We start from the raw sequence: 27,827 nt of genomic DNA, 5'->3' as shown, positions 1-27,827 counted from the left end.
TCTCTCAAAAAGAGCAGAGAGAATTTCGCTAAATTTGCATTAATACAGGGAACTCTACCGAAATTTCCCACTCATAGCTTATACAACCTGACGTAAAATGCAGAAAGTGACTTAAAATGCAAGAGGTTGGTTATAACTGGTAGCAATATCCCACTCATTTCTCGTGACCTTCGCATCATTGTCTGGAATGAAAAAACACCTAATTCTCTAACTGTGCACGGGATAGCTGTGCGCCGGCCGGAGTGGCCGAGCGGTTCTAGGCGCTTCAGTCTGGAACCGCGCGACCGCTACGGTCGCAGGTTCGAATCCTGCCTCGGGCATGGATGTGTGTGATGTCCTTAGGTTAGTCAGGTTTAAGTAGTTCTAAGTTCTAGGGGACTGATGACCTCAGCTATTAAGTTCCATAGTGCTCAGACCCATTTTTTGATAGCTGTGCCAGCACTTTCTTGCATGTGGCTACAGGAATTGGCTTCGTTCATGCTCAGTGATTCTCTAGGGACCCGCGGTGGCTTAGTACACTCTATAAAAGCGAACGCAGACTGTGCTGACAAAAACACGCAGCTGGCCTGGCCTCGCCGACTTCCGCAAACCGCAGTCCCTTGAGAAGCTAGTTTCCATACAAAGAGACTCTGTAACTATCCGCCAAGAGCAGAAATGCATGCTTGCATTTGCTCTTCTCCATCAGTACTGTCTGGAGCTTTATTCCTGAGCTAATACGCCACAAACTCTCCTCCAGCATAATTAAGAAAAATAAGGAGACGGAAAATGATTAAACATCCCATAGCGGTATGTGACTGTAACGTCGCAGCATCCCCCATTCGCTTTCTTTTTGAAAAGAATAAAGCAATCTTCAGCAGTTATTGATAAAAAACTTCAAACAAGAACTAGAAATCGAAGAACGAACTTTCTAAGTGTCTTCCATCATACGAAACGGAAATAGCAAGGCGTCACAGACTGTAAGCTCTACTAATCTGTGCAGCTTGCAGTTACCAAGTGAACAGATTCAAGGTCAATGAAACAATACGATCAATGAGGTAACTCAAGTGTTGTAGCCAACGACGCAAATTGCGAGCTGCTCAGAAACCGGTTTGTCCAAATGGACGTAGTGAAACTCACTCGGAAATTCACAAAGTGAAACTGGACCAGATATCTGTCTTCCCTTGTATGGGACTCTACTATCAAATCTTCAGTCATCTCCTCTCTCCCGAGAGAATCCTTGAGCATGACTAAAGTCTCTACCTCGTAACCAGATGTAAGAAAGTGCTGCCACAGCTATCCCGTGCTCATAGAATTAGATGTCTTTCATTCTAGACTGTTTGATTTAAATGTTTGAGTAAAAGAAAAAAAGGCCGACATCTACTAGAGTGTTTGTAATTTTACGCAACACAAACAACTTGTATAGTATTTTAACCAAACTGCAAGTGCGAAATGCAAACAAATATTGAGTTATAAACTGCCATTCTTTCATAAAAATAGAATATTGCAATTATTGTCCCTCACTGGATATTACATATGATTAAACATTTACAATAATGTGTCAGATGTCCCCAACGATAAGGGAGCATGCGTATTTCTCCACAAAATATTAATTAATACCAGTGTCACTATGACTTGATAGTGTGCAAAAAATGAAATAAAGTAATTTAACAGAAGAAATTACAAAACAATACACTCTAAGCCAAAAAACGACGCAGAATGAAGGAATTATTCAAATGAGGTGGAAATCTGTAGATCTGGTCTACAGGTACAAACAACCAAATGATTACAGCGTCAAAAAAGCGGCTGATTTATTCAAGAGAAATAGCTTCACAAATTGAGCAAGTGAACAATGCGTTGTTCCACTTCGGCCCGTATACTCGCAGTTATATGGCTTGGCATTGATTGATAGAGTTGTTGGATGTCCTCCTGGGAGATATCACGCCATTTATGTCCAAATCGCACGTTACGCCGTCAAAGTCCGAGCTCCATTGGGGAAAAATCCGACGTCAACGCTGGCCACCATGTGCTCTTCATGACATGCGGAAGTACCCTTTCCACATCTGGAATGACTCTTCCCGATATACAGACAAAGTGCACACTGGATTTCTTACCCTTCTTGGCAACCACATCCTTAAACGCTCCATTACGCTCCTAACGTTGGAGCTACTAGCCTCCAGTAATCCCACCCTGTGCGAATGCCCAGACTTTGCTGGCCAAGGGGCTTCTTGTGGGACAGGACGAGTGGCTTCATCTGGCTCAGGGCCTTCCTCAGCGACAGATGGTGCCAGAAACCTGTTCGTCAAATGAACCCTGATGTCCTTGTGTTAGCCCCACTGGTAAGCCTTTTGCTGCTTGCCTCTCCTCAGAGTGACCTCCCACTCGACCACATGTGAGGGGTAAACTACACTGTGGCAGTCCCTGGGGGAGGGGGGGGGGCCTTCCTTGTGGCATCTCGTCCTTCAAATACCTCTTTTTCGGACTGCGTCAACGTTTTTTCGGATTTTGGCTCCGGCTGCTGTTACCACTTCCTGCTACATTTCCAATCGCACGTTCATGATTCAATGAGCTTCCGCGTTGTTTTCCTTCGAACACAACACCACAACCTCCTCTTCTCACTTTAATCCAGATCGATTAAAATTAATGGGACTGCCGTTAAGTCATTAATCTCAAAATAAATGAGGAATCTCTTACGCTCTGTCACCATAATATTGATGAACAACTGGAGGAGATCTCCTCTGTTCGGCTATATGGACAATCAAGGTGTTGACTGCGCTTCGGAATTTTATCGGAGTGCATCGCTTATGATTGAAATGGTATTGCTGCAAGTGACGGAGCCTTTATCGTGCCCAGGTGCACTCTGTTTCGCTCAGAAAGAGACCAATATAATTTCATGATATCGGATTTATAGCTTACGCAGTTTCTCATTATTGACAATAGCTCTGCAATAACTTCACCTCTCATGTGGCTACTAATTAGTTCTAAATTTCTTCCGATTGTTTATGAATTCGGTAGGCTATCTCTGTATTGGGCTATCCATTTTTCACGTTTATAGCCCCACTTACCGTACAAGTCAGGAATTTTCTCAGAGAGAAAAATTGGTTATCATCAAATGTTCTATCATTTCCGAACACAGACCCCAATCTTGCACTCGTTCTACTTTCAGATACTGGCAATAGCTGTTTGAGCGTGACGATCTCTTCAGTTTCTGCAGATTGTGCAGGTTCAGTCATATCGGATACTGGTCGTTCCTGCAGATTCTGTAACCTTGGAAAGAGTGATAGATTAATACCTGCAACTGTTTTCACATTTTTTGAAGAACAGGTACTAATTTCCTCGACCTTCTCCCATTTAGATCCCGTCTCTATCATTCAGATTTTCACACAGTTTTCAGGACTTCCTCTACTTTCTCGTCAGCTGACTTAATTTTCGAGTAAATTTTGCTTTCTAGCTCCGTCATTTAATTCCAGACTAGCTATTTCTTTCCTCCCACTTCTTTTCTACCTTCTGCTTTCGCATCTTTTTCCTGAGAGTCTCTCCCATCTTGTTCAACTTTTATTCTATCTGCTTCAGGTGTTTTGTCTCTTTCCTGTGCTTCCACAAACATTTGTTTGAGTCACAGTGGAACACCCCTCGTAAGTTGTAGACTTGAACAGCTCTGCATGTCATTTATTTCTCTTTCGCAAGCAATGCTATTTCCTCTCTGCTCGGTTATCTATGCATTTTCCTGTGTCTCACGCAAAGTAACTGCCGCCTTCGGAAATTTAGCAATGAACTTCTCTGAATCTACTGAATTATTGTTTCTAGTGACCTTTCTAGCTTCTCTAGAATGCGCTCAACTACCTCTCTCCATTTTAATCAATCCGAATCGAGAACCTACTGCTCAGCAAACATTTGCAAATAAAAAATAAATTCATACAAATAAATACCGTAAACTAACAAAAAAGTACACGGCAAATAGTGACATAAAAGACACTTGCGCTGGCATGGCTGCAGTTGCTGAACAATGCGCAAGCAAGCAATACTGGACCGCAAATGGTCGCTGCCACAGATTTTGCTGTATGTTGCAACTTATAGCTCACGATGTCGTTATAACTTCGGAATGTCAGACAAGTAACAATAAGTATCGTGGATAAGAGTGCCAGTGATATGTTTGTACTTTGTGTCATGCTGTGATTCGCCATTTATACGCTGTCTGCTTACTACACTAACGAAATCAACACTGTGATGCTATATGAGCAAGTGCAATGCTTGTTAGACACCAAATAAACAAATTAATAAGAACAACTACAGATAAATCTGTTAACGAACTCAACACTGAGGTGCTGCATGAGTGAGTGAAATGCTCTTTAGACATTAATCAAACAAATTAATTTTAATCTCTGTTAGTAAATCTTAATGTTCCGAAGCGTGGACACCTGGTTTGCAATGGAAACACCCTAACTGTAAGGCAGCAAATGAGGTGTGCAGATGACTGACTTTATTTATTACTTAAGGGTTACCTAATCAGAATGAATCGTTAGACAATTAGGTACAAAAATTAAAAGAAACTCTATGTTAAAGAACATTAATTTATTGGTTAAAAGATCGTCTTGAAGCATGATGAAGATGACTGATAACCAGTTATTATTGAAACGAACTGTGACTGGCAATAAGGGCGTGTACCACGTTAGAGGACAGTCAGTTCCTGGAGGAGGGGCTGGGGAAAACTACTGAACATCATCCGTCATTAAGTAGGCCTTCCAAAAATTTATTAACCAACAAGAAATGTAAAACGAGAGTTTGAGTATCATATAAAATATTCCACTTTTTCCGCTAAAGAGCAATATATACTACTGGATACAAGAACTAAGTCACTGCCATTGATTAAAAGGGGATCCTCTTTCTTAAGTTCAACACAGAGGCAAGATGAACCCTAAACTTAAAACTGAGCACAGGCTGCAAGGCCTTAAAATCAAAATCACAAGAAAACAACAGTTTGAACTTTTACTTAAATCGGGTGCACGAAATTTTTAAAACAAATATACTCTAAACAGATAACCCAATTTCTATATGGAGAGAGTTGAGCACATGCCAGCGGCCTCTTCAAATTATCACAAATTAAATCCAAAATACGGCAGGCAGCACAACTGAAGTTGAAAACCAGGGGGAGGCAAGTGCCAAGCTGCTTCAAAAAAAAAAAAAAAACCTGCAGGCAACGTAGACAAGTTTCTGGCGAACATTAGAAATGACGCTCACCCATAAGTAGGAGGAGGCAGGTCGTGGCTCTGCCCTAGAGCGGAAAACCCAAAAATGTGTTGACCAGGTGTTCGGAAAAATTTCACGATGAAGGCGTTCAGAGGGACTAATGTAGCCCGGAGCATGCTCTGTAAGTTTTTCAAAATCGCACTGACTCCTGTAGAAGGAAGCTTGAAACCACGTGAAGTACCACAGCCAGGGCAGGGGCAGCCTCGCCAAACACTTCACATCAAAACTGCACCGTCCCTTGCAGTGAACACCAGCTCACGACGCAACCACCAGAAAATACGTGCGCCAGCAATGCTGCTCACCAAGAAGTACGACTGCTCCGTCGGACACCACTACCATCCACTACTTGCATCGACGACCTCCTCCGAACTTGCGCTTTCACTCTTTTCTTCCTATGACAGAGAGAGAGAGAGAGACCAAAGACATTCGAACGGGAAGAGAAAGTGCTCAACCAGCCGGGATTGAGCTATCGACTTCACAGCACGGCTCACGAACATGAATTCTCGTGCAATTTACAGCGAAGTTGACTGTCACAAGCTTTAGAACAGACCTAGATGGTCAGAGAAACATCATTGTTGCCATCATTTACTTTGAGTAGCTAATACAGATACATATTACATCAAATGTTGCATTTTGTCTCAGTTCACCCCATCGTATCACTTCACCCCGGATTACGGCACTGTACAATGCTCTTTCTGCTGTTCCACATTTTCTACCACATAACTCACAAAACGCAGTCTTACACCACAACAAACTACGAATGAGGAGTGGCAGTGAGATGCAACACCAATTTAAGAACAACTTTATGCAGTTCTTTCTTCGTAACGAACAAACGCGCTGATTTCCGAGTGCGAGAGAGAAGCTATTCCCTTTTGGGGGCGCAAAGCTTCTCTCTGGATTTCGCTAATTAACAATTAACAAGCAATGTAAAGAGCACTGGTGCAAGAACTTCGGTCGAGTAGACAAATTACTGAGTTATTGTCTGAGGTAAAATTACCTCATTGCTACAGTCAGCCATATAGATAATCCTTGATTTCAGGAAGTTTAATACAAGAAGAACATACGAAAATACAGCATTCCTTAGTTGTGAGTGGCTAAATTTGGTTTCCATTCTATGTGGTACCGCATATAAGAATCCCAAGGTGTTGCTTAATGGAATAGACTTTCGAAGCCGGCCGCTGTAGTCGAGCGGTTCTAGGTGATTCAGCCTGGAACCGAGCTGCTGCTCCGGTCGCAGGTTCGAATCCTGCCTCGCGCATGGAGTGTGTGATGTCCTTAGATTAGTTACGTTTAAGTAGTTCTAATTCTAGGGGACTGATGACCTCAGATGTTAAGTCCCATAGTGCTTAGAGCCATATGAACGAAGAATTTCGTAAGGGTGGTATTTGGTAGCAACCCAAGAGCATGCTTATAACTTTTCCGGGAGAACTTCATTCACTGCGAAAGTGTTTTCCTCCTTTTTAAGTTTTTTCTAGGCCAGAAAGTCATTGCATGAACAAATTCTGTATGGTGTATCACGAGCTTTCTATACTTCTAAGGTGCAGTCTACGATGAACTGACTAGCGAGACGTCGGGCAGCAGAAGATTATTTTTGCCGAGCTGCAGGATTCTTGATAGCAACTTTGAACACCAGACAAGAGTGCCACTTCACAAGCGTTCTGCTTCATACAATAATTTAGCACAAATGCCTTCCTGATTGCTCAATGAGTAGTTAAAACATTATCAGAATAATTCACCACATATCTGATTCTTTAATAATTCAGCACATCAGTCACATTCAGGTTTCACAATAAAAAGTAAAGAATAAAGTACATTTCATTTTCAGTCAGAACTATTTACAAATACAGAGTCTGAGCTATTCACAATACAGAGAGATTACCTTTGATATTTCAAGATCAGCAGTTCATTTAACTTAGAAATCACGACAATTATTTTTGTACAAACTGTTCAACACGTCTGTATGTCCTCCACTGAATCCATCTGGAAAACTGAGTAAGCATCACCCCTGATGAGTGAGATAGTGAGATGTTCAGCCCAGAAGAACAACACATTACTGTGATGAACTGTAGATCTTAGCACTTTCACATTGTGATTGTGTACTATGTGACAAGGTACTGCAGTTGCTCCATTAAAGCCTAAGCTGCCTTTAGTTGTGTACTATGAATTACTTGTATGTTTCAGTTGCCTTTTCAAACACATACTCTTTCTTCTCCTTGGGCAATACGTTACACAATTTTTATTTTCTAACAGAAAATCTGTTTTGAATGTTTTGTTTGTTTTCGGTAAATGCAAGCTCAAACTGGCTCTTTCTTCTTGATTACATATGGAAGTATATACTCAAAATCCAAGTCATTTTCAGCAAAAAACTGATGCAAACATGCCAGGAATTAATAGAGAAGGTAAGAAAACAAACAAGTGGATTTGCGAACAGAAAGGAGGGAAAGGAGTGACAATGTATTTCATAAATGTTGAAGTTCATTTTTAAGAAATAGGAGAATATTCATAAAACCAATTAATGTGAGGTGGACAGATGGGATTATAAATCTGGCAGAAGCAACTTGGCTGCATATACCTATAGAGCAGTGGTTCACAACCTGGGGGTAATTGCCACCTGAGGGGTAAAATGAAATTTTCTGATGGGTAAAAAATATGCTGTTCGATTATTAACTATTTTCAAAAGATCATTCTATTATTACAATTATGTAAGACTCTAACAATGATTACATAAGTTATTAATAAGTACTTTTTGTCAGTTAGTAGCGTCAATAGAATAGAGGTTGCAGGTTCCTCACGTAGTCCAGCCACTACACACATATCTCGTGCTTTCTCCCATTTGTCATTCCTGATAAAAGTGAGACATATATGTATCAAATGCTAAATATCTGAGGAAAACGTCTTCTCCAAGTTGCAGATAGAACCTGCAGTAGTCAAGAAATTCCTTCATTGCTCGCTTCCAAACAGACAATGAATTAATCGAAACCACACCCCACCAGTAACTACATAAGGGCCAGTATTGTGTTGTATATAGTATTATTGTTAGAGTGTTTAGACACAAACCATTAACAGCGTGAAGTCGTCCAGTTTCTGCAAGTTCAGAACAGTGCACCAACCAAGTGATTTACAAACAGTTAGTATAGTGCACACAACTGAACTTGTTTGACTTTAAATGGGGTTACAGTGTGCACGTCAAGCAAGTGCCGACGTCAAGAGGAGTAGTAAAGAATAGGCATGTTTTGTAAAAAGTGTCTACCCTCATTGTGCATAACTGGCTTTCTTATCTGAGAAGCAATTGTGGGTAGCACTTGCGATGCACCACGAATTCTTTCATTCTAACATATATACAAACTAAATATCATTCTCCTCTTATCATTTTAAAAACAAAAGTGTTCGAATAAAAGTCTTTGATTCTGCAGTTTAGTTAGGTGCTAAAGCTTCTAATAACGTGTAGAAGGTGGGGCAACAGACGGTTGAGGAAGGATGCATGGGGCTACTAGCACTCAGGGGTAATGGTCTAAGAAAAGTTGGGAACCACTGCTGCATAGTGTAATCCATAGAAAAATCTAGAACACAATTATATCCAGATGTAAATGTTAAATGTGTGATGATGAGAATGTTATTGGTTATAGTGAACATATCACTTTACTGTACATGTGTAGGGGAGACTGTGGCAGGTTGGACCACTTGACTTTTGTAGTTTGTATTTTAAATATTTCCTTGGTCATATTATGTGGAAACATTGGTGCACTGCTTCGGCCATTTACAAGTAAGTAATTAAGATTCGTCACTGTATGTCTTTTCACAAAAAAAATATTTGCTACCGTAGTTCCATGTGGACCAACATATCTCACACATGGGGTGAGTTGGCCCAGCAGTTTTGGAAAGTTGGTCTGTATGATTTTATCATTTTATTTAGTTAGGACATGGGTATTTAATTGAAAATATATCGACTATAACATTCACAGTTTATTGCAATAGAAGTTCCTTTTACTTTATGACAGATACTACAATGTTCAATTTGATTATCATTATTGTAATAACAGTTTGACAGAAAAGCATGTTCAGGATTTCTATCAGTCTTCGTCTGAATGGCCGATAGTATCTTCACAATTCATCCATAAAAAGGTTCTTTCACGTCATTTTTAATACATAAGAGATTTGCCCACTGCGTACAACTTGTGTATTGAATCCATTCATCACCTGGTCACAGGAAATACCCATACTTATCATCTCCACAGTGGAGAGTCTTCTTCCAAATGTCTACTTTTCTTCTGCGCGTTATCTGAGGAGTTTTATTGTGTAATTTAGCGTGACCATGGACACTTCTCTTTAGGAAAAAAATGTTTTTCTGCAGATCATTAGCGTGACCATGGACACTTCTCTTTAGGAAAAAAATGTTTTTCTGCAGATCATTCACAGTTTTCTTTAAAATGTTTTTGTTCTCTGCCTGTGGAGGCTTCTTGTTCACATTATACCACTGCTGATCTCATAGTTGTTTCAGGAACGTTGCCTCATTCAGTTTTCTTGTTATAATTTCGAGCCATTTGCAAAAGATAAAAGGTAGAATGGTAGGTGTATGTAGGTTTTCCCGGTGTATACTACTGATGAAATCTTCTCGGGCTTCCATTTGGGTAGCTGCGTAAAAAATCCGCGATGTTTCGATGAGTTTCATTCTCTTTATCTTCGCCAGACAATGATGAGAATGACAATCATCGAAACGTCGCGGATTTTCGACGCAGCTGCCCGGATGGAAGCCCGAGAAGACCTCATCAGGTAGAATGGTGATTTGTAAAAATATGACTACATTCGAGGAGTTTAACGTCCCGCCAACAACGGAGTCATTACAGTATTACATTCAAAGATTCGCGTATATTTTATAACTGAAAATGTATTTCCTTCAGTGCCCCATCAGTAATGATTTCAAATCTATATTACAACCGTTTAAGTTGAATATGTGAACACAAGTTTCCGATTTTGGAAGAAAAAGGAAATAAAAATCACATAGATGTTACCATTTTAAAATCTATGTAGGGCACAACTTTCCTGTGTAAAAATTGCGTTGGATATGATCCAGACTTCAACTACATTCTACACATTAAAGTTAATGAGATTACATGATCACAAAAAGGCAGCGGGGCCGTTTGCCTATGTGGGCCAACGTTCCCCTATTTGTTTGGGTCATTGTACCATACCGCCATATTGGAAATATTGTAGTTCTTATACGAAAACGTTTCGAACATTCATCACCTTATGCAGTGTTAAAATATTCCGTAATCTACGGACTTCAACATTTGAACTTACTTGTTTAGTAAGAGTCTTGGAGTACACAACAAAATATCTTCAACAAACAAAATTTACTTTCATTAACAAAAAAACATGCAATGCTTGTACACTTCTGACGTCATCAACGTGAGAGTGACAGGTATTGTATTGAGTACTGAATAAATGTTCAAATGCCAAGATCGCAAAAATCATTTGTTCATATAGATGACCAGTTTCGGCAATTCTCTATGTTTACATTATTAAATAGATCCGCAGATGGCAACAAAGAATTGTCAAAACAGTGATCTTGCCACTGAAAATTTATTCAGTATTCACAAACATACAATGCGCGTCCCTCCTTATTCGACAATGTAGGTGCACTGAAGCGTTTGTGAAATTACGACGATATTGTTGCCACCAGCCTCCACGGTGAATGGTGTATTCTAATAGCAGTTTAACGAATTATTAATACCAGTCGGCCATCGTGCCCCTACGGCCATTGTGCCTCGGTTCCCCTAAATAACGCCACCGTATATGTATTAACCGATGATACGCTATCACGTTTCGTAAATTATGCAAACATCCTTCGAAACTATTCACGATATTCAAGTTAAATATGGGCAGAAAATGAGGAAAATGCCGTATTTCTTTTACTTCACTTGGTGACAGAAACGATAACGACGGAGACTGCAAAAATAAATAGTTGTCGAGCTCGAGATTGACCTTACGTGGTTACGCTTGTATCAGACTGCACATGCTTGTGCTGGCATTAAAGGAACAAACCTATAAATGATCAGCGCTCGAACACAGTGTTTGTGTGTTCCTGCAGCCACGTCGGCCCACATGGGCAATCTGCCCCGCTGCATTTTTGCGACCAAGTAACCTAATTAACTTTAATAGGTGCAACATAGTTAAAGTCTGTATCATATCCAGCCATATCCGCTTCATTCGGGCGACAGCTAAGTAGCTCTCCTTCGTGCATCTTGTTGACCCTCACATCGTAAGCAAGAAGTTGTACTAGGACTTTTACGTAATAGTGGGAGACACTGCTCACTAGAGTTCTATAGCCGTTGGCGGCCTTGCCTCGTCTGTTACTTTCTCTGCTGCACTTGTTTCGAAACCCGCTAACAGTACGAGTCTGATTTTCCCACCTAACAATTCTACCTGGTACGACACAGACTCTCGACAGCTGCTGTAATGAGCATGTATTACTCATCCGGAATATGAAACTGCCCCCTTTCATTCTTAAGCTGCTACTGCACCGCACTACTCAGTCACTGTAGAAGTATGAACAATACTAACGTTTTTGGAAACTGCAGTACGAAAAAGGATACGTGCGGCTGAGGTAGGATCGATAAACAGAATATACGTAAAGGAGGCAGGCACGTTTTGTCAAGAGTTCGTGCAATATGTGCGGAAGCATCAGGAAGGTATTCATCGAATTCCAAAGGGAGACGCTGTTAGTTTTCCGACAGTGCACGTTCCTAGAAGATAACAGTAACAAATTGCTACATTTTACATACATATCGCAAAAACACCAAGAAGGTACAGAATCAGAGAAATTTGACCTCATACGGAGGCTTACCAACAGTAGTCTTCCAGCGCATCATTCCCAGGTGCGATGGAGTTGTATGCGAACCAAGCTGCGGTACACACCTTGAAGTGACTTGCCAAATGCAGATATAGTTGTAAACTATGATGTCAAACTGCCAGTTTTAGAATGTTCACTGGTATTTAGCTGGGTGGCGTCGTCCTATTGTTGGGATATTTCGGAAAACTGACCTGTTGCCATCTTCAGGGCATCCTGATGGCTGTCTTTCTCTGAGCGTTGTCTTATAAATCCCCGTCGTTGGCGCATGGAATTGTCTTAATGGGACGGAAATCAGTAGATATGACTTACGTGCAGAGACAAACAAACGATTACAATTTCAAAAAACCGTTGGCGCTGCCTGAATGTGACCTCCTCAGTGCCAACCAGCATGGATTTCGGAAACATCGATCATGTGAAATCCAACTCGGATTTTTCCCACCTGACATACTGCAAGCTTTGCATCAAGGCAACCAGGTAGATGCAGTGTTTCTTGATTTCTGTAAAGCATTTGACTCAGTACCGCACCTAAAAGTACTATCATATAAGGTATCAAGTAAAATATGACTGAATTGAGGACTTTTTGATAGGGAGGACACAGCATGTTATCTTGGATGGAGAGTCATAGTCTGATGTAGAAGTAACATCGGCTGTGCCCCATGGAAGTGTGTTTGGACCTTTGGTGTTCATATTGTATGTCAATGACCTTGCAGACAATATTAATAGCAAAATCAGGCTATTCGCAGGTGATGCAGTTATCTATTAAGAAGTTTTATCTGAGAGAAGCTGCATAAATACTCAGTAAGATCTTGATAAGATTTCAACGTGGTGCAGAGGTTGGTAACTTCCTGTAAATGTTCAGAAGTGTAAAATTATACACTTCACAAAACGAAAAAACGTAGTATCCTATGACTATAATATAAAACAGTCATTGTTGGAATCTGCCATTTCGTACAGGCACCTGAGTATGACACTATGTAGGGATATGAAATGGAATGATCACATAGGTTCAGTCGTAAGTAAAGCAAGTGGCAGACTTCGGTTTATTGGTAGAATACTAGGGAAGTACAATCGGTCTACAAAAGAGATTATTTACAAATCACTCGTGCGACCCATCCTAAAATATTGCTCAAGTGTGTGGGACCTGTACCTCATAGGACTGACAGGGGATATTGAACGTATGCAGTGAAGCACGACACCAATGGTCACAGGTTTGTTTAATCCATGGGAGAGTGTCACAGAGATACAAAGGAACTGAACTGGAAGACTCTTGCAAGCCAGATGTAAACTACCCCGAGAAAGTTTATTAACAAAGTTTCAATAACCAGCTTTAAATGATTACTCTAGGGATAAAATACAACCCCACGCGTATCGCTCACTTAGGGATCGAAAGGATAAGACTGAGCCGTGTGTGGCTAGCGTTCTTGCCATTTGTTCTTTGGCATTTTGTCACATCGAGTGGCGTCTTGTTTCTTCCTTACTTACTGACGTAACGAAGTTGCTGGCTTGCCTCCTTGAGTTGCAGCATCAGTGCTTGTCATTACTAGTACTGTCGTACTATCTTTGATGTGACTGCTAGTTTTTCAGGGTGGTGGTGGTGTGTTTGGTAGTCGGTTGGGACAGAGCAGCGAGGAACTCTCCGCGACTCGAGGCCAGGATGGGACTGCTGGTGACGCTAGCTGCGAGAGCGACAAAGCTTGTTGCCCACTGAACCTGGACGCTCAAGGTGAGTGATCAGTTAACCTGTTACGAAGCCTCAACTACTGTGACATCTCTTCGTTCATTTGTGGGTTGTTGCTCCCTGGGCCGTTCGGGCTAGCAGCAGCATATGATGTGTTGGGGTCGGCGAAATCTTGCAGAAGTCTTCCTATATTGCGATTAATTATTAAATTGACTGTTACTTACCAGTGAAGTGCACCAGCGGTATTTTCTACCCTGTGCCCGTTAACGCCCCAGCTACCTGCCCTGGTCGTTAGCGTACTTTTCCGGCAGTGTGCCTTTTCTCGTCGTGTTGATGCTGTCCAGCAAGGCGTGTAGTTCGACAGCCTTTTAAGTTGTTTGGTTCATATTTGCTTAGAGTGGTTATTGTTCCCTTGGCTGTTTTTAAACGCCAATTTCTGAAGACGTATTGCTGTTCGTATCCTCGTCCTCTGCCGATATTTTCCATTGTTGTGCCGTTAGTCGGACGGAGAGGGATTGGTTAAATTGTTGGTCGGTCCTTGGGCCATCCCTAGTTTGGATTGCCATCCGATTATTTAACTTCAGCTCTTGGCTGCCGGTCTCACCGCACCTTACGTTTGAGCTACCTTCTCAGGTCGAACCTTGGAACCCTTGAGCACCACTTGTTCTGTTTGTTTTAGATTGTGATTTTCATTTTAGTTTGAAGTAGTGAGCGAGGCCTTTAGCCATGTATTAATTCAGTCCCTTTTAAATTTTACATAAAGGTCTTCAGCCGTGTTAAATTAAAATTTTGCAGATTGATCTGCTCTACGCTTACATACTTAAATAGGAAAGAGTGGATACTGTCTCTTAAAAAGATGTCAACTTTATTTTCATCGGCTGTTTTGAATAAATGTATTTTGCGTTTGTTTTTGGTGGGTTCGGATGTTACAGTATTCACTCTCGCTACAACAACCTTGTGGTCACTAATCCCTGTATCCGTCACGATGCTGCCTATCTGATCAGGATTATTTGCTCCTAAGAGATCAAGTATGTTTTCGCAACCATTTACACTTCCAGTCAGCTCCTGAACTAAATGTTCTAAGTATTTTTGTGGGAAAGCATTGAGCACTATTTCGGACGACGATTCATGCCTACTACATCTATTTTCACCACTATATCGAAGGCAGATTAAAATCAACAGCAAGTATAGTTGCATAAGTGGCGTGCCTATTTGAAATGAGACTCAAGTTTTCTTTAAACTATTCAGCCACCGTATCGTCTGAGTCCAGGTGTCGGTAAAAGGAACCAATTATTAATTTATTCTGGTTGTTAAGTATAATCTCTACTCATATTAATTCACAGTAACTATCTACTTCACTTTCACTACAAGGTAAACCACTTCTGACAGCAATAAACACTCCAATGCCAACTGTATGTACCCTATTTCTGAACACGGTTAGGTCCTTTGTAATCATTCCGGCCAAACTTATTTCCGGCCTTAGCCAACTTCCCGTACCTACAGGATTTGAGATTCAGTGTTCTCTAAGAGGGTAATCCCAAAAGTAAGGTCTCCTATTTCTTTAAAAGTATAGAACTCTGTTTGTGTGGCAGTTGGTCACACTGTTATGAAGAGTGCTTCACGCGCTGAGGCGCTCAGTCTTGGCTTGGCCGCCGTTGAGTATGGAGCTCCCATTGGATGTTACCGCCAAGTGCGAATTGCGCGCAGTTATTCGGTTTTTGAACGCAAAGGGCACTGCGCCGATTGAAATCCATCGCCAATTGAAGGAAGTTAAGGTGAGTCGTGCATGGATGTCAAAAATGTTCGTAAGTGGTGTAGAGAGTTTGCAGCTGATCGGACCGAAATTCACGACGAATTAAGGAGCGGGAGACGGTCAAGTTCTGAAGAGATAGTATTGAAGGTTGAGCAAAGCATGTGTGAAGATCGGCGGATCACACCGGATGATCTCTGCACGTTGGTTCCTGAGGTTTCCCGAAGCACCGCTCACAGAATTTTAACGGAAACATTGAACTATCGGAAGGGGTGCGCAAGATGGGTATCATCCATGCTGACTGAGGACCGCATGTGGCAACGAACTGATGCTTCCCGCGCATTTCTTCACCGCCTCGCAGCCGAACAGGACAACTTTCTGCACGAAACCTGGGTATACCACTTTACACCTGAGACCAAGCAACAATCACGCCAGTGGCGGCATCCTTATTCGCCAAAGCCGCGGAAATTCAAACAAACATAGTCTGGCGATAAAGCCATGACAACAGTTTTTTTTGATCGGAAAGGGGTATTGTTGGTCGACTTTATGTCCACTGTGACCACAATTAACGCTGACAGGTACTGCTGTGAGACTCTGAAAAAACTCAAATGGGCAATTCAGAACCGGAGAAGACGAATGTTGAGCAAGGGCATTCTCCATGACAACGCTCGCCCACACACTGCTCGGCAAACCGTTGCTCTCCTGCAACAGTTTCAGTGGAACATAGTCACCCACCCACCCTATAGTCCTGACTTGGCTCCCAGTGACTATCACCTGTTCCCTAGGTTAAAAGAACATTTGGCCGGAAAGCGATTCAGCTCCGATGACGAGGTGAAAGAAGAGGTTAATAACTTTCTGCACAACATGGCGGTGAGCTAGTAAGACATGGGCATACAAAAACTGTCACAGTGTCTCCAAAAACGTATCGACAGAAATGGTGATTATGTTGAAAAATAGCAAAATGTTCAAGCTGTGAACTGATATAAACCATTATAGAAATAAACAGGTCTATGTACTTATAAAAAATGGGAGACCTTACTTTTGGGATTACCTCGTATTAGCGCTTGAAGCTCTGGTTCTTTCCCAACACAGCTATGGCAGTTTACAATTACAATACTGATTGTTGCTATGCCTACTCTCTGCCTGTGTTAGTCCTGCAGTCCTTGAAACTGAAGGCCTTTCTGCAGGTCCCCGAGACCCTGTAACTAAAAAACCACCCAGTCCCCTCTATGCAGTCCCCGTTACCCATGTAGCTGCTTTCTGTTTATAGTTGACCCCTGACTTATTTAGTGGAACCTTGAAACCCATCACCCTTTGGCGTAAGTAAAGAAATTTGCAACCTATATTGCTGCAGAACCATCTGAGCCTTTGATTCAGATTCTCCACTCGACTCTTTCCCAAAGGATCACAGTCCGTTCCGTCGCCGATGCTACAGATGGTGAACTCCACCTTCACCTTCCAAGGAAGACTTGTAGTTTCTATCACTTCAGCTAGCTGCCTGAAACCAGAGAGAATCTCTTCAAATCCAAAGCAACACAAACTGATAATACCAACATGGGCCACCACCTGCAGCTGACTGTACCCTGCGCTCTTCAAGGCATCCAGAATCATCTGTTTCACACATGGAAATATTTCTTCCAGTACGCACATAGAGTACACACTGGTTTCGTTCCCATCCTTCGCAGCTACATCCATAAGGGGCCCCATTATGTGCCTGACATTCCAGCTCCAGACTACCTGTAATTCCACCTTCTGCGAATGCCCAGGCCTTGCAGGTCCAGAAGCTTCCTCTGGAACAAGGCGAGCAACATCATCTGGCTCAAGGCCTTGGTCAGCCATAGATAGAGCCTAAAACCCATACATCATACGAAGCACGGAGGCCATCCTATCAGCCCCCCCAGAAAGTCTTTCGCTGCCACCACAGGTGTGGAGACAACCTCAGTATGGGCACTACCCGTGGCAGCTACAGTGGTGGACCGATCAGGGGACATGTGGATCGTACCGGAGATCTCTCTGAACGCCCTGACCAGCCTCCCACAGTGACGCCCTTTGGAAAAAGCCTTAAACTGCATGACTGAAGCCTACACCAACTGGAGCTGTGACTGAAGGGTCAGCATCTGAACACAGCAATCACAGTTCCTATCCATACTAAAGACAAAGTGATAAATACACAGGCATGCACGAAATATAGGAGTTGAAGCTAAAGAATTCTGAGGAGATTTAGGAGAAGTCTCTTCTTATGAGCAGCTGTGTCAATTCTGCTGTTATAACGAGAGACACTACTTGACTGATAGCATAATTGTTAGGGGAGAGATCAAGCATGAAAGAATACACGTGGTCAGCAGTATGTTAACCTAGTGGAAGGCTGTCGTAGTGTTTTCGATTACTACTACAGGTTCCATGGATGTACAGGCAAATGTCCCCCAAAGCATAATTTAGTCTCCACTGACCTATGTCCATGGCGCGATGCATCTTTCGTGCTGTCTTTCTCCTGGATGACGGCGTTTCAGGAGACGACCATCAAACTCGTGAAAAAAGGAAAGTGATTCATCTGACCAGGTGACACGGTTACATTCATTTACTGTGCAGGCTCGGTGGTCTTCTGCGCACTGCAGTCTTTAATTGACGAAGCAATCTGGTCAACATGGGAATAAATCAGGCTCGGTGATCTAGTGCCCACTGCAGTCGTTAATTGACGATGTAGTCGGATCAACATGGGAATAAGTGGGGTTCGTCTCCCACGGAGTGCCAGTTTCAACAATGTCCGCTGAACAGTGGACTCCGAAACACTTATGCCTGCACCAGCATTGTTCTCTATCGTCAAATCTGCCACAGATAACCACCTATCCCGCTTTACACAGTGGACAAGCCTTCAACATCCACATCCTCTGAAGAGACTGACCGTCCAACTCGTTGTCGCATTCTCTGGTTTCACCGACCTTCAACCACTGTCGAGAGATACTCATGGCATTAACACCTGAACAGTCCATCAGTTTCGTCGTTTCCGAGATGCTCGTTCCGAGCTGCCGAGCCATAACAATAAGTCCTTCGTCAAACTCGTTTACGCTATCAGATGTTCCCTATTGTAACCCATGTTGTCGTTAGATTGTTTCCTCACGTGTCTCTGCTTCATTTATAAACTTTCCTTACCGCGACACATGCCCGGAACGCCACCACACATCATTTAATCTTGCGTTAGGTACTGGTCATAATGTTTTGGTTCGTAAGGTAAGTGGTAGGCTCGTGTTCCTATACTGCTCAGCCCTCAAATTGCTGTCTATAGGAATGAGAGGTATCTGAAATCTGTACTTGATACTGCCCCAAAGTATGAGTGATCCACCTCCTTCGTGAACAATGTGGACATCCTGGAATCTCGAATAACATGCGACTGTGTGGAAGACGAGCTAACCAAGAAATGTATATCTGTATAACACAATATCGAATACCGTCGGAGACGAAGGACTATGTTCTTCGGTCACATCCGTAAAATGTATGAAAGGAGATTGGCACGTCTGATACTGCAGTTTCTTCTAAGGAAAAAAAACCATTAATGCTAGGCCAGTGACTAACAAATTGATTTGGAAGAAAGAATCAACAGCAGACACATCCTTAGAACACGGAACCTTAACATTTAAAATCGAGGGTGTCCAAGGTTCCCAGAATAGCAATGCACAAATTACGAAATCGTCATGGACAAAGGACTGAAGAAGGCCGCAACGTGTGACAGTGAAAGGATAAACACCGAAAGGAAAAACGATGATCCGTACTAACTTTGTCCACAAATATCCAACGTGAATAGTCTTTAACAATGACCGTGGATGAACTTGATTTATTCATTGGTGGTTTGAAATATGCAGTTGTCCACTAAAAATAAAGATATTAAACATCCCTATAAGTTATCGGTGCCGCATCATCGACATTAAAATACAAAATTTATATCTCATGCGCCGTAATGTTGTATGACCACTATTGCTGGAGCTAATTGCTTTGTTTACATGACAGTATGTGATTTTAACATTTCAGGCATTGCATAAACAAACTAGTTATAAAATCTGATGTAAAAATCACTTTGCTTAGAAAACTTTACGATTGTTTCGTTAAACAGTCTTAGCCTCTAAATGCTATAAAACCTTACTCCTTTAGGACTGCGTGAGTGTGAGGGATGAAAAATTAAGTAATCTCAGTAAAGCGGTTTTGTTATCAGTATTTAATTCACCTTAAGAAGTAAAAAGAAAATATGAAAACAGATACATGTATTGAGGCAAGCTGTCTAACATGTACAATGAAACAAATGACAGGAAATCACGAGCGGTGATAATGTTTTGTTGGTTATTTTCAATAAAAGTATCATTAAGTGCTGTATAGTTTTCTCATTCACTTTACCGTCTTCCGGGAGTGACATTTGTAATTTATTAACTGAAGAAAATGAAGAGAGAATCACCTAAAACTAGCACCGTAAATATTGCGGAAATGGAAAGTCCTACTGACGGACATATTTCAGAGAATGGTTTGGGAGTAAGGGGCTTTTATTGTCACAAAATCAAGATACTGTAATAACACGTAGAAAGTCTATTTTTGTGCAAACATACACTTTTCTAAATTGAACAAACCCTTTTGACGTTGATAAACTAAAAGTAGGGTAAATGAGAATATCAGCGGTGTTTGTTGCAGAATTCTAGTGTCAATCATTTACGAGATATCATATTTTCAACAGTTTCCACATCAACACTCAGCTGCGCTAGCCACCTGTGTAGTTCCTAGGTACGATGTTATATTTGCTTACAGTGTACTTGTGCATTGCAGCTTGCTAATCAGTTAGTGTGTGATAGTCCAAGTAGAAGTCGTGAGTGGACGTTGGGATTTACCAACGCAAAAAACTCGACATGCTTATAGCGCACGGAGGGCGTAAGGAGAATGCAGTTCGTTCTTGTAAGTTGTAGGTGGCAAGATATTCCACTAGAAGTCACCCATCCCGGAATTATTTAGCAACTTCTTCAACCAGTTATGTGAAAGTGGCAATGTAACACCTAGACAACGTAATAGAAGGAAACAAGTGACAACAGAAGATGGAGAAATTAATGTTATTGCTGCTGCTGCAGTTGATTAAAAGCTGCATGGGAACAGTTATGATAATCGTGTTAACTTCCGTAAATGGGCATTAAGAGAGAATAGTCCAGATGTGCCACATATCTTGTTTAGTGATGAAGCCACATTTCCCAATCATAGTCATGTAAACGGCCGAAACATACATTATTGGTCTGTTGACAATACCCATTGCCTTCGTCAGATGGAACATCAGTGCCAACAGAGTGTAAACGCGTGTTGGGAAATAGTGGCACATTAGCTAATATGCCCATTTTTCATGGACGGAGCACAGAAAGCGCACAGCTATCGCAGCCTCCCAACAGGCCGTCTTCCACAGATGCTAGAAAATGGATATTTGTGGTAAGGTCTTATGGGACCAAACGGCTGAGGTCATCGGTCCCTAAGCTTACACGCTACTTAATTTAACTTAAACTAACTTACGCTAATGACGGCACACACACCCATGCCCGAGGAAGGATTGGAACCTCCGACGGGGGAAGCAGCGCGGAACGTGACAAGACGCCTTAGACCGCTCGGCTACCCAGCACGGCCTCGGATACTAGAACATGTTCCTTTGCGGACTAGGAGCTACTTCCGGTACCAACATTATGGCTGCCCATCCATTAGTGCACGTGGTACTATAGCATGTCTTCACGAATTACTTCCAAATCGTTGTATTAGACGCAGAGAACTAGTGCCTTAGCCAGCCCGATCTCGGGATCTGTGAAGAAAACTGAAAGTTGCAATGTACCAACCACACCCGATGATATGCAACGACGTATTACTGCAACCTGCTCGGATATCTCTGTTGAAATGCTCGTGCAGCAGTCGTTCCATACTAAAGGGGAATCGTGTGTTGACACTGCCGGTGCTCATTTGTCATGATCAATTGTCTCGTTACTGATCAGAATTTTAGTGTGTGCTACCACAGCTATTGCACCAGAGTCAATGTGGGAACCTTCGAAATACGACATCTCGCAAACGATCCTGCAACAGACACCACCGACAGTCTGATTTGCCCTACTTTTAGTTTGTTTACTTTAACAGGCATTGTTCCGTCTAAACAAAATGTATTTTTGCATATACATAGTTATTCTAAGTACTATTAAAATCTGTTGACTGCCTAAAAATAAGAGCCTCTAACTACCAATCCATTCTATGAAAACCGCACATCAATAATACTTTCAATTCCCGCAATATTTATGAAGCAAGTTCCTGAAAGTGACCTATGTATAGGAATTTTTCTTAACAAGACGTATTATATGTGCCCTGAATGTCAATACAGGCGTATATGCTGTGTACAATGTTCGAAGAAGAATGACTAATGAATCAATTATGAAGTAAAATAACTAAACATTTTCGAAACGATTTAAAGGTATAGTAGATACTATAGCCTTATTTAAATTAGGTAGCATCTGAAGCTGGCGGCAGGAAGTTAGAGCGCTATCGCGACAATTACTATCTGCCTACTGTCATCAGTGTTCTCCGCTCTTTGCGCTGATCGAAAACTACTTTAAAATCTCCTACAAAAAACGCGTCAAAAATTTTAAAATTCACGTATGGTTCTCCATAGTGCGTCTAACCATGTCATAAATTTGTGTTTAGTGTCGATTAGGAAAAGGGGTAAATTACTTTTTTCGAAACGAATGAAATTTTACCGACCGGGAGACAATTTGAAACTTTCCAGGACGTACATGTAAAACTATTGAACTCACTGACTTACTTTGTTTTGATTGATTACCAACCTACCTCGTTCACCAACAGATTTTACGAAGTTGCGTAGCGTTTTCCATTTGCTATTTATAAGATTCGTGAAACAGTATTTATTTTTTTGCTTCTGTCAACTCAGGTAGGAAGTCTAAGCCTCGATGTCTTACAAAACTTACGTAAAAAGTCGCATATGGTATAGATCGTTATAGTGCCTCCAGGTATGTCAAAATCTGTTCTTAAGTTACTTATGGCCGGAGCTATATTTTAAAAAAATTAGATGTTATTTTCGTTTCCCAAAACGTTTCCTGCTTCAGTACTAGAAGACACAAGTCTTTGCGCATTTGAAGTGGCTGTGTAGTAGGAGCCTACCGTACCAGCCTCGTATCGGTGTATTACTGGCGGTAATAAAATGGCTCTGAGCACTATGGGACTTAGCTTCTGAGGTCATCAGTCCCCTAGAAACCTAACTAACCTAAGGACATCACACACATCCATACCCGAGGCAGGATTCGAACCTGCGACCGTAGTAGTCGCGCGGTTCCAGACTGTAGCGCCTAGAACCGCTCGACCACCCTGGACGGCGCTGGCGGTAACAGTCCAGTCCACCAGCTGTCAGATGCCAACTACTTTAAATCGGATTCCTTAATGCAGTGTGACAGAATTAGCTCATATCCCCACATCATAACCATTGTTATTATGAAATCTTCTCCGGTGATCAGTCGAGCGGTGGCGTCGCCTTCTCGCAACTTTTCGATGTGTTTCGTACCTATCATCTTCAAGCAAAGACGATGGTTACGAAACTTAGCGAAACGTTGCGATAAGACGACTCCACCACTAGAATGATCACCCGAGAAGATTTCACTATTAGATTATGCCGAGAAAGCCAGATATCACTTGTAATTATTGTTACTGTACACAGCATTCTGTATGACACAATGTCATGTATTTACAGCGTGTGGAACAGAATTCGCTGGTTGGTCGCTCCGGGGGATGCAGATGATACGGAACCCAGTGACTGGCGACCCACTTACGGAGAGCTCCACCTGTTCCAGCTCCTCCCTGCTGGAACCGGGAAATACCCGGAACCGACGGAGGACGGCCGCGAGCACTGTCTTCATTTCCAGGAAGGCATAGCGGCCGCCAACGCACTTGCGGGAGCCGGCGCCGAACGGCAGGTAGCTGCCGGGTGGTAGCGAGCGAGCGCTGCCCCCTTCGAGGAAGCGGCCCGGATCGAACTTGTCAGGATCGGGGAAGTTGTCCGGCCGGCGGTGGAGCAGGATGAGGGACACGAGCACGAGGCTGTCACGTGGTATCACGTACCCAGTTCCTGCCAGCTGGATGTCTTCCTCGGTGCTCACCGGCGGATTTGGTATTGCAGGATACAGACGCAGCGTCTCCTGGAGCAAATATCACATTCCTTACTTTATTAAAAACTACTTGGGCTTCCCGCAGCGTCAGGTGGTTAAAATCGTACGAGCTTTAGACCGACCTCGCCTTGGCCATTGTATAGTGGTAAACGATTTTCGCGTCGCCGTAGCCTCGCCGATATACACTTGTCAAAATATTATGACCAACTGCTTAATAGCTTGTTTGTACGTCTTTGGAACAAAATACATCACTGATTCTACGTGTAGGGGTACGACAGTTTGTTGGTAGGTTTGTAGAGATATGTGGCATTAGATGTCTACTCACAGGTCATGCAATTCGCATAAATAAAGGGTCACTGATCTGCGTATGCTGTGATCGCGCCTGATAGCGCCCCAGAAGGGTTTCATAGTATTTACGTCAGGCGAGTTTGGTCATCAAAACAGCAACGGGAGTTCAGTTTAATGCTCCTCCATTCACTGTAGCACGTTTCCGAGACACGGACAATTATGCTGCTGAAAGATAACATCCCCCTCGAGGCAGAGTCAAGCATGAAAGGATGCAGATGGTTCGCAGCTGTCGGCATATCTTCGATTACTACTACAGGTCACATGCATGCTCATGAGAATGTCTCACACAGTATAATATTTCTCCCAACAGCCTGCGTCAGTGGCGCGCTGAACATTTCGGGTCGCCTCGATGACGGCGTTTGTGACGACGACCAACTACCTAGTGTAGGGAAAATGCAGTTCACCCGAAGAGACAACAAGTTTCCACTGATCAACGGTCTAATTCCGATGATTCCGTACCCAACACAATCGTGATCGACAAATTCGTTGGATCAACATGTGAATACGTGTGGGTGGTCGGCTGCAGCGCTACATGTACAACAATGTACGATGGACGGTGTGCTCTGAAACACTCATGCGTGTACGAGCATTGTGTTCTTTCGGCAGAGATGCCTCACATCACCATTTATCTTACTTCACAGAGCAGACAAGCCTCCGATACCACTTTCTTGGAGACCGTGGATGTCCAGCCATTTAGCACCTAATAGTAGGTCCACTGTCCTTCTACATCTATCCGTAGATGCTCATGACAGTAGCACGTGAACATTCGACCCGTTTTCGAGATACTCGTTCACAGGATCTACGTAATAGTAATCTTCTCTTTGTCAAAGTCGCTTATCTCAATGAATTTCCATATTTTCAGCCCATATCTACGCTAGGCTGATCCCCCGATCGTGTCTCCTCCGCTTCGTTATCGCATCACGTGCCCGCAGCGCAACAAGGCGTTGCGGTGGGCAGTGGTCATAATGTTTTGGCAGATCGGTGTATTGCCACGTTCGCTCACTGTAGCGTTACTGTTGATCGCTTCTTCGACAAATATGGTAATGTTTTAGTTCCGCTTTCATCGTTCCCGCAGCAGAAATGACAAAAGAGAGCTCGGTCTGAAGGTCGTGGAATTTTAATCGCTGGAAGTCCAAGGAGATTTTTTAATTCACATCGTTGCTCACATTTTACTATACATCTCGCTACTCATAACTACCAGGCTGCTTACATCATCAGTGTTCAATTTTAAATGAAAAATGTGGTCTTCTTGCTAGCGAAGTCTTATTTGTACAGATCGTAATAAACAGAATTATAGACGATTAGTTTCAGCAATTTAAATTGGCATCTTCAGATCATCTACGTACATCAACCACTGTGCCACTCCGTATAGTACTATCATCCAGTCATGAACATATGAGGCAGCCATTCATCGAAGAGGACGCACCAGTGTAACGTCATATACAATAAAATCAAACATTTGGTGAACAATAACAAAAGTTTCTGATAAAATACATTTCGAAACTTCCTGGCAGATTAAACCTATGTGCCTGACCGAGACTAGAACTCGGGACCTTTTGCCAGCAAGCGCTCTACCAACTGAGGCACCCAAGCACGACTCACTACCCGTCCTTACAGCATTAATTCTGCTAGTACGTCGTCTCCTACCTTCCAAACTTCACCGAAGCTCTTCTGATAACCTTCCAGAACAAGCACTTCTGGAAAAAAAGGATATTGCGGGGACATGGCTTAGCGTAGTGAAAATATCATTCTGGCTAAAATACATTTCGTTCTCAGCGTATGGATTCGTATTTCTGCACTGACAGCTGATGGCACACTCGGTGTGTGCGTCTGCGGCCTGCTTCATGCTTCTGTGAGGAGAGAGGGGGTCCAGTCTAGCAGAGGAAAGGCGATGAGGCGCCAACGCTGCCATCCCCTGAGGGTAACTGAGTGTCACAAAAAATGGTTCAAATGGCTCTAAGCACTGTAGGACTTAACATCTGAGGTCATCAGTCTCCTAGAACTTAGAACTACTTAAACCTAACTAACCAGAGGACATCACACACATCCATGCCCGAGGCAGGATTCTAAACTGCTACCATAGCAGCAGCGCGGTTCCGGACTGAAGCGCCTACAACCGCTCGGTCAGAGCGGCCGGCTGAGTGTCACATTTCTGCCTTTCATGAAGGAACACCAAAGATAAAGACGCTGTGACTCCGCCAGTTCAGTGTGAGACAGGTGGTTGCTTTTGCTCATTTTGGTCATCCAATTTAAATGTATCACCATCCTCTGTGCTTGGTGTGAAGAGGCCGATCAATCGCGCACACACTGATTTAGCATTGCGGTTACTAATGAAAGAGGATAACTAGATCCCCTTGTCTCATACGGTGAAGCTTCTGCACGAAAATCGCCCACCAAAGTCTATATGACAGTAATGACTTGTCATTCACCTGAGTTGTATTTCATTCGTCATGGCAGGAGAGGTCAGTTTCTCAGGTGGACTGAGGGGAGGTCATGAAGATGAGCAAAGCGAGTAGTGGCATGTTTATTGTCCTAGAATTAGTTTTCCAGATGAACTAGGGCCATATTTCCGAACAGATTAGAGACAGTTTTTCGAGCGGACTGGAGTAAGTGCAATGAGTACAACGGCAAGTTCGTGGTTTTGGAGTCACCAGCGGGAGTCCTTGACTTGTGAAGCAGTTAAGACTGAAACTGTGTTTATATCAAAAAAACATTAGAGTACAGAGGCAGTGCTGTTGTGAAGACACCGACCTCATATTCGAGAAGAGAGAGCTTACTCTGTCCTTTCATGCCGACTCAGGTTTTTCGTGATTTTTCTCAGTCACTTGAGGCAAATGCCGGCAATGTTGCCTCATGAAAGATATACCGAGCACATATCTATCATCTTAAAGCACACTTTTATGTTCTGTGTGTATTACATGTTTAGCTATTTATTTTCATTGTTTCACAATGTGAAATCCTATATCATTGTAAGATGATCACTGGGTGGATGAATATGTAAATGAATAAAGGCAGAGCCGTATCCCAAAGTGATAATCAAAAGATTTGAAGATAACAGTAATCTTGAAATACAAACATATAAACCACTCTCGAAGAGCTAACCTGGCAAGAAGTCTACAACACTGACGCCTTCAACGACAATACTAACGCATTTATTCAAATGTTTATACAGGAATCTATCCCGTGACAGATAATACACGACTGACTCTACCTAATTTATTTGCTGGTACATTATTAGTGGCCCTTTGCCATTACAAAACACAAGTACATATGCAGTACTATTAAGCATATGTTTTGTATGACTAATGGCATTAGAATACGATGTAGGAGGGAACAGAAGTTCCATGACAATATAAAGGACAGACAGAATTCTACTACAGATATTATTGTAAATAAAAGTAATGTGTCATCAGACATACTAAACCAATACTAAGAGAACAGAAATTTCTCATACTAAAATTAAAACCATATTGTAAGTTGTGAAAGGACTGTCAGAGCAGAAAATAAGTGCCCTACATATTTCAGCTCTGTTTTGTGAGAATGGGACTGTTAGTGGTCCACTAGAGTTGTGCAAAATATTTAAGTCTTAGTTCCTGTCAATTGCCGACATGTTAAATCTACAGAATGCTCATGTTATAGGATATCTACATCACATGCTGCTACAGAGCCGCAAAAATGAAACTGAATCAAGTATTACATCATTAAAAAGTAAAGAATATGATGAAATTTCAAATATGAGTATAATTTCAGTGCACCATACATTGGTCCCACACTTAATTACCTTTGCTATGAGTCTTTCACGTGTTTCATGACAGA

The 27,827-nt window shown here is 42.3% G+C and overlaps 1 protein-coding gene across 2 annotated transcripts in view; it reads right to left on the bottom strand.

Moving 5' to 3' along the window:
- Positions 1 to 23,177: 23,177 nt before the first annotated feature.
- The window catches only part of LOC126175200 (cytochrome P450 4C1-like), a 214,856-nt gene continuing 210,206 nt past the window's right edge, over positions 23,178 to 27,827 (bottom strand). Inside the window, exon 6 of one of the 2 annotated variants that reach the window (XM_049921800.1) lies at positions 23,178 to 23,693. In XM_049921800.1, the coding sequence (XP_049777757.1) occupies positions 23,235 to 23,693 (459 nt within the window). In that variant the 3' untranslated portion in view covers positions 23,178 to 23,234. The remainder of the gene's footprint in view (positions 23,694 to 27,827) is intronic. The other variant, XM_049921801.1, reaches the window with a different exon arrangement.

Source organism: Schistocerca cancellata, chromosome 3 (genome assembly GCF_023864275.1).
Source record: "Schistocerca cancellata isolate TAMUIC-IGC-003103 chromosome 3, iqSchCanc2.1, whole genome shotgun sequence".
Lineage (NCBI taxonomy): Eukaryota > Metazoa > Arthropoda > Insecta > Orthoptera > Acrididae > Schistocerca > Schistocerca cancellata.
Note: the sequence above shows the minus strand (reverse complement) of the source record. Positions and strands in the feature narration are given on the sequence as shown.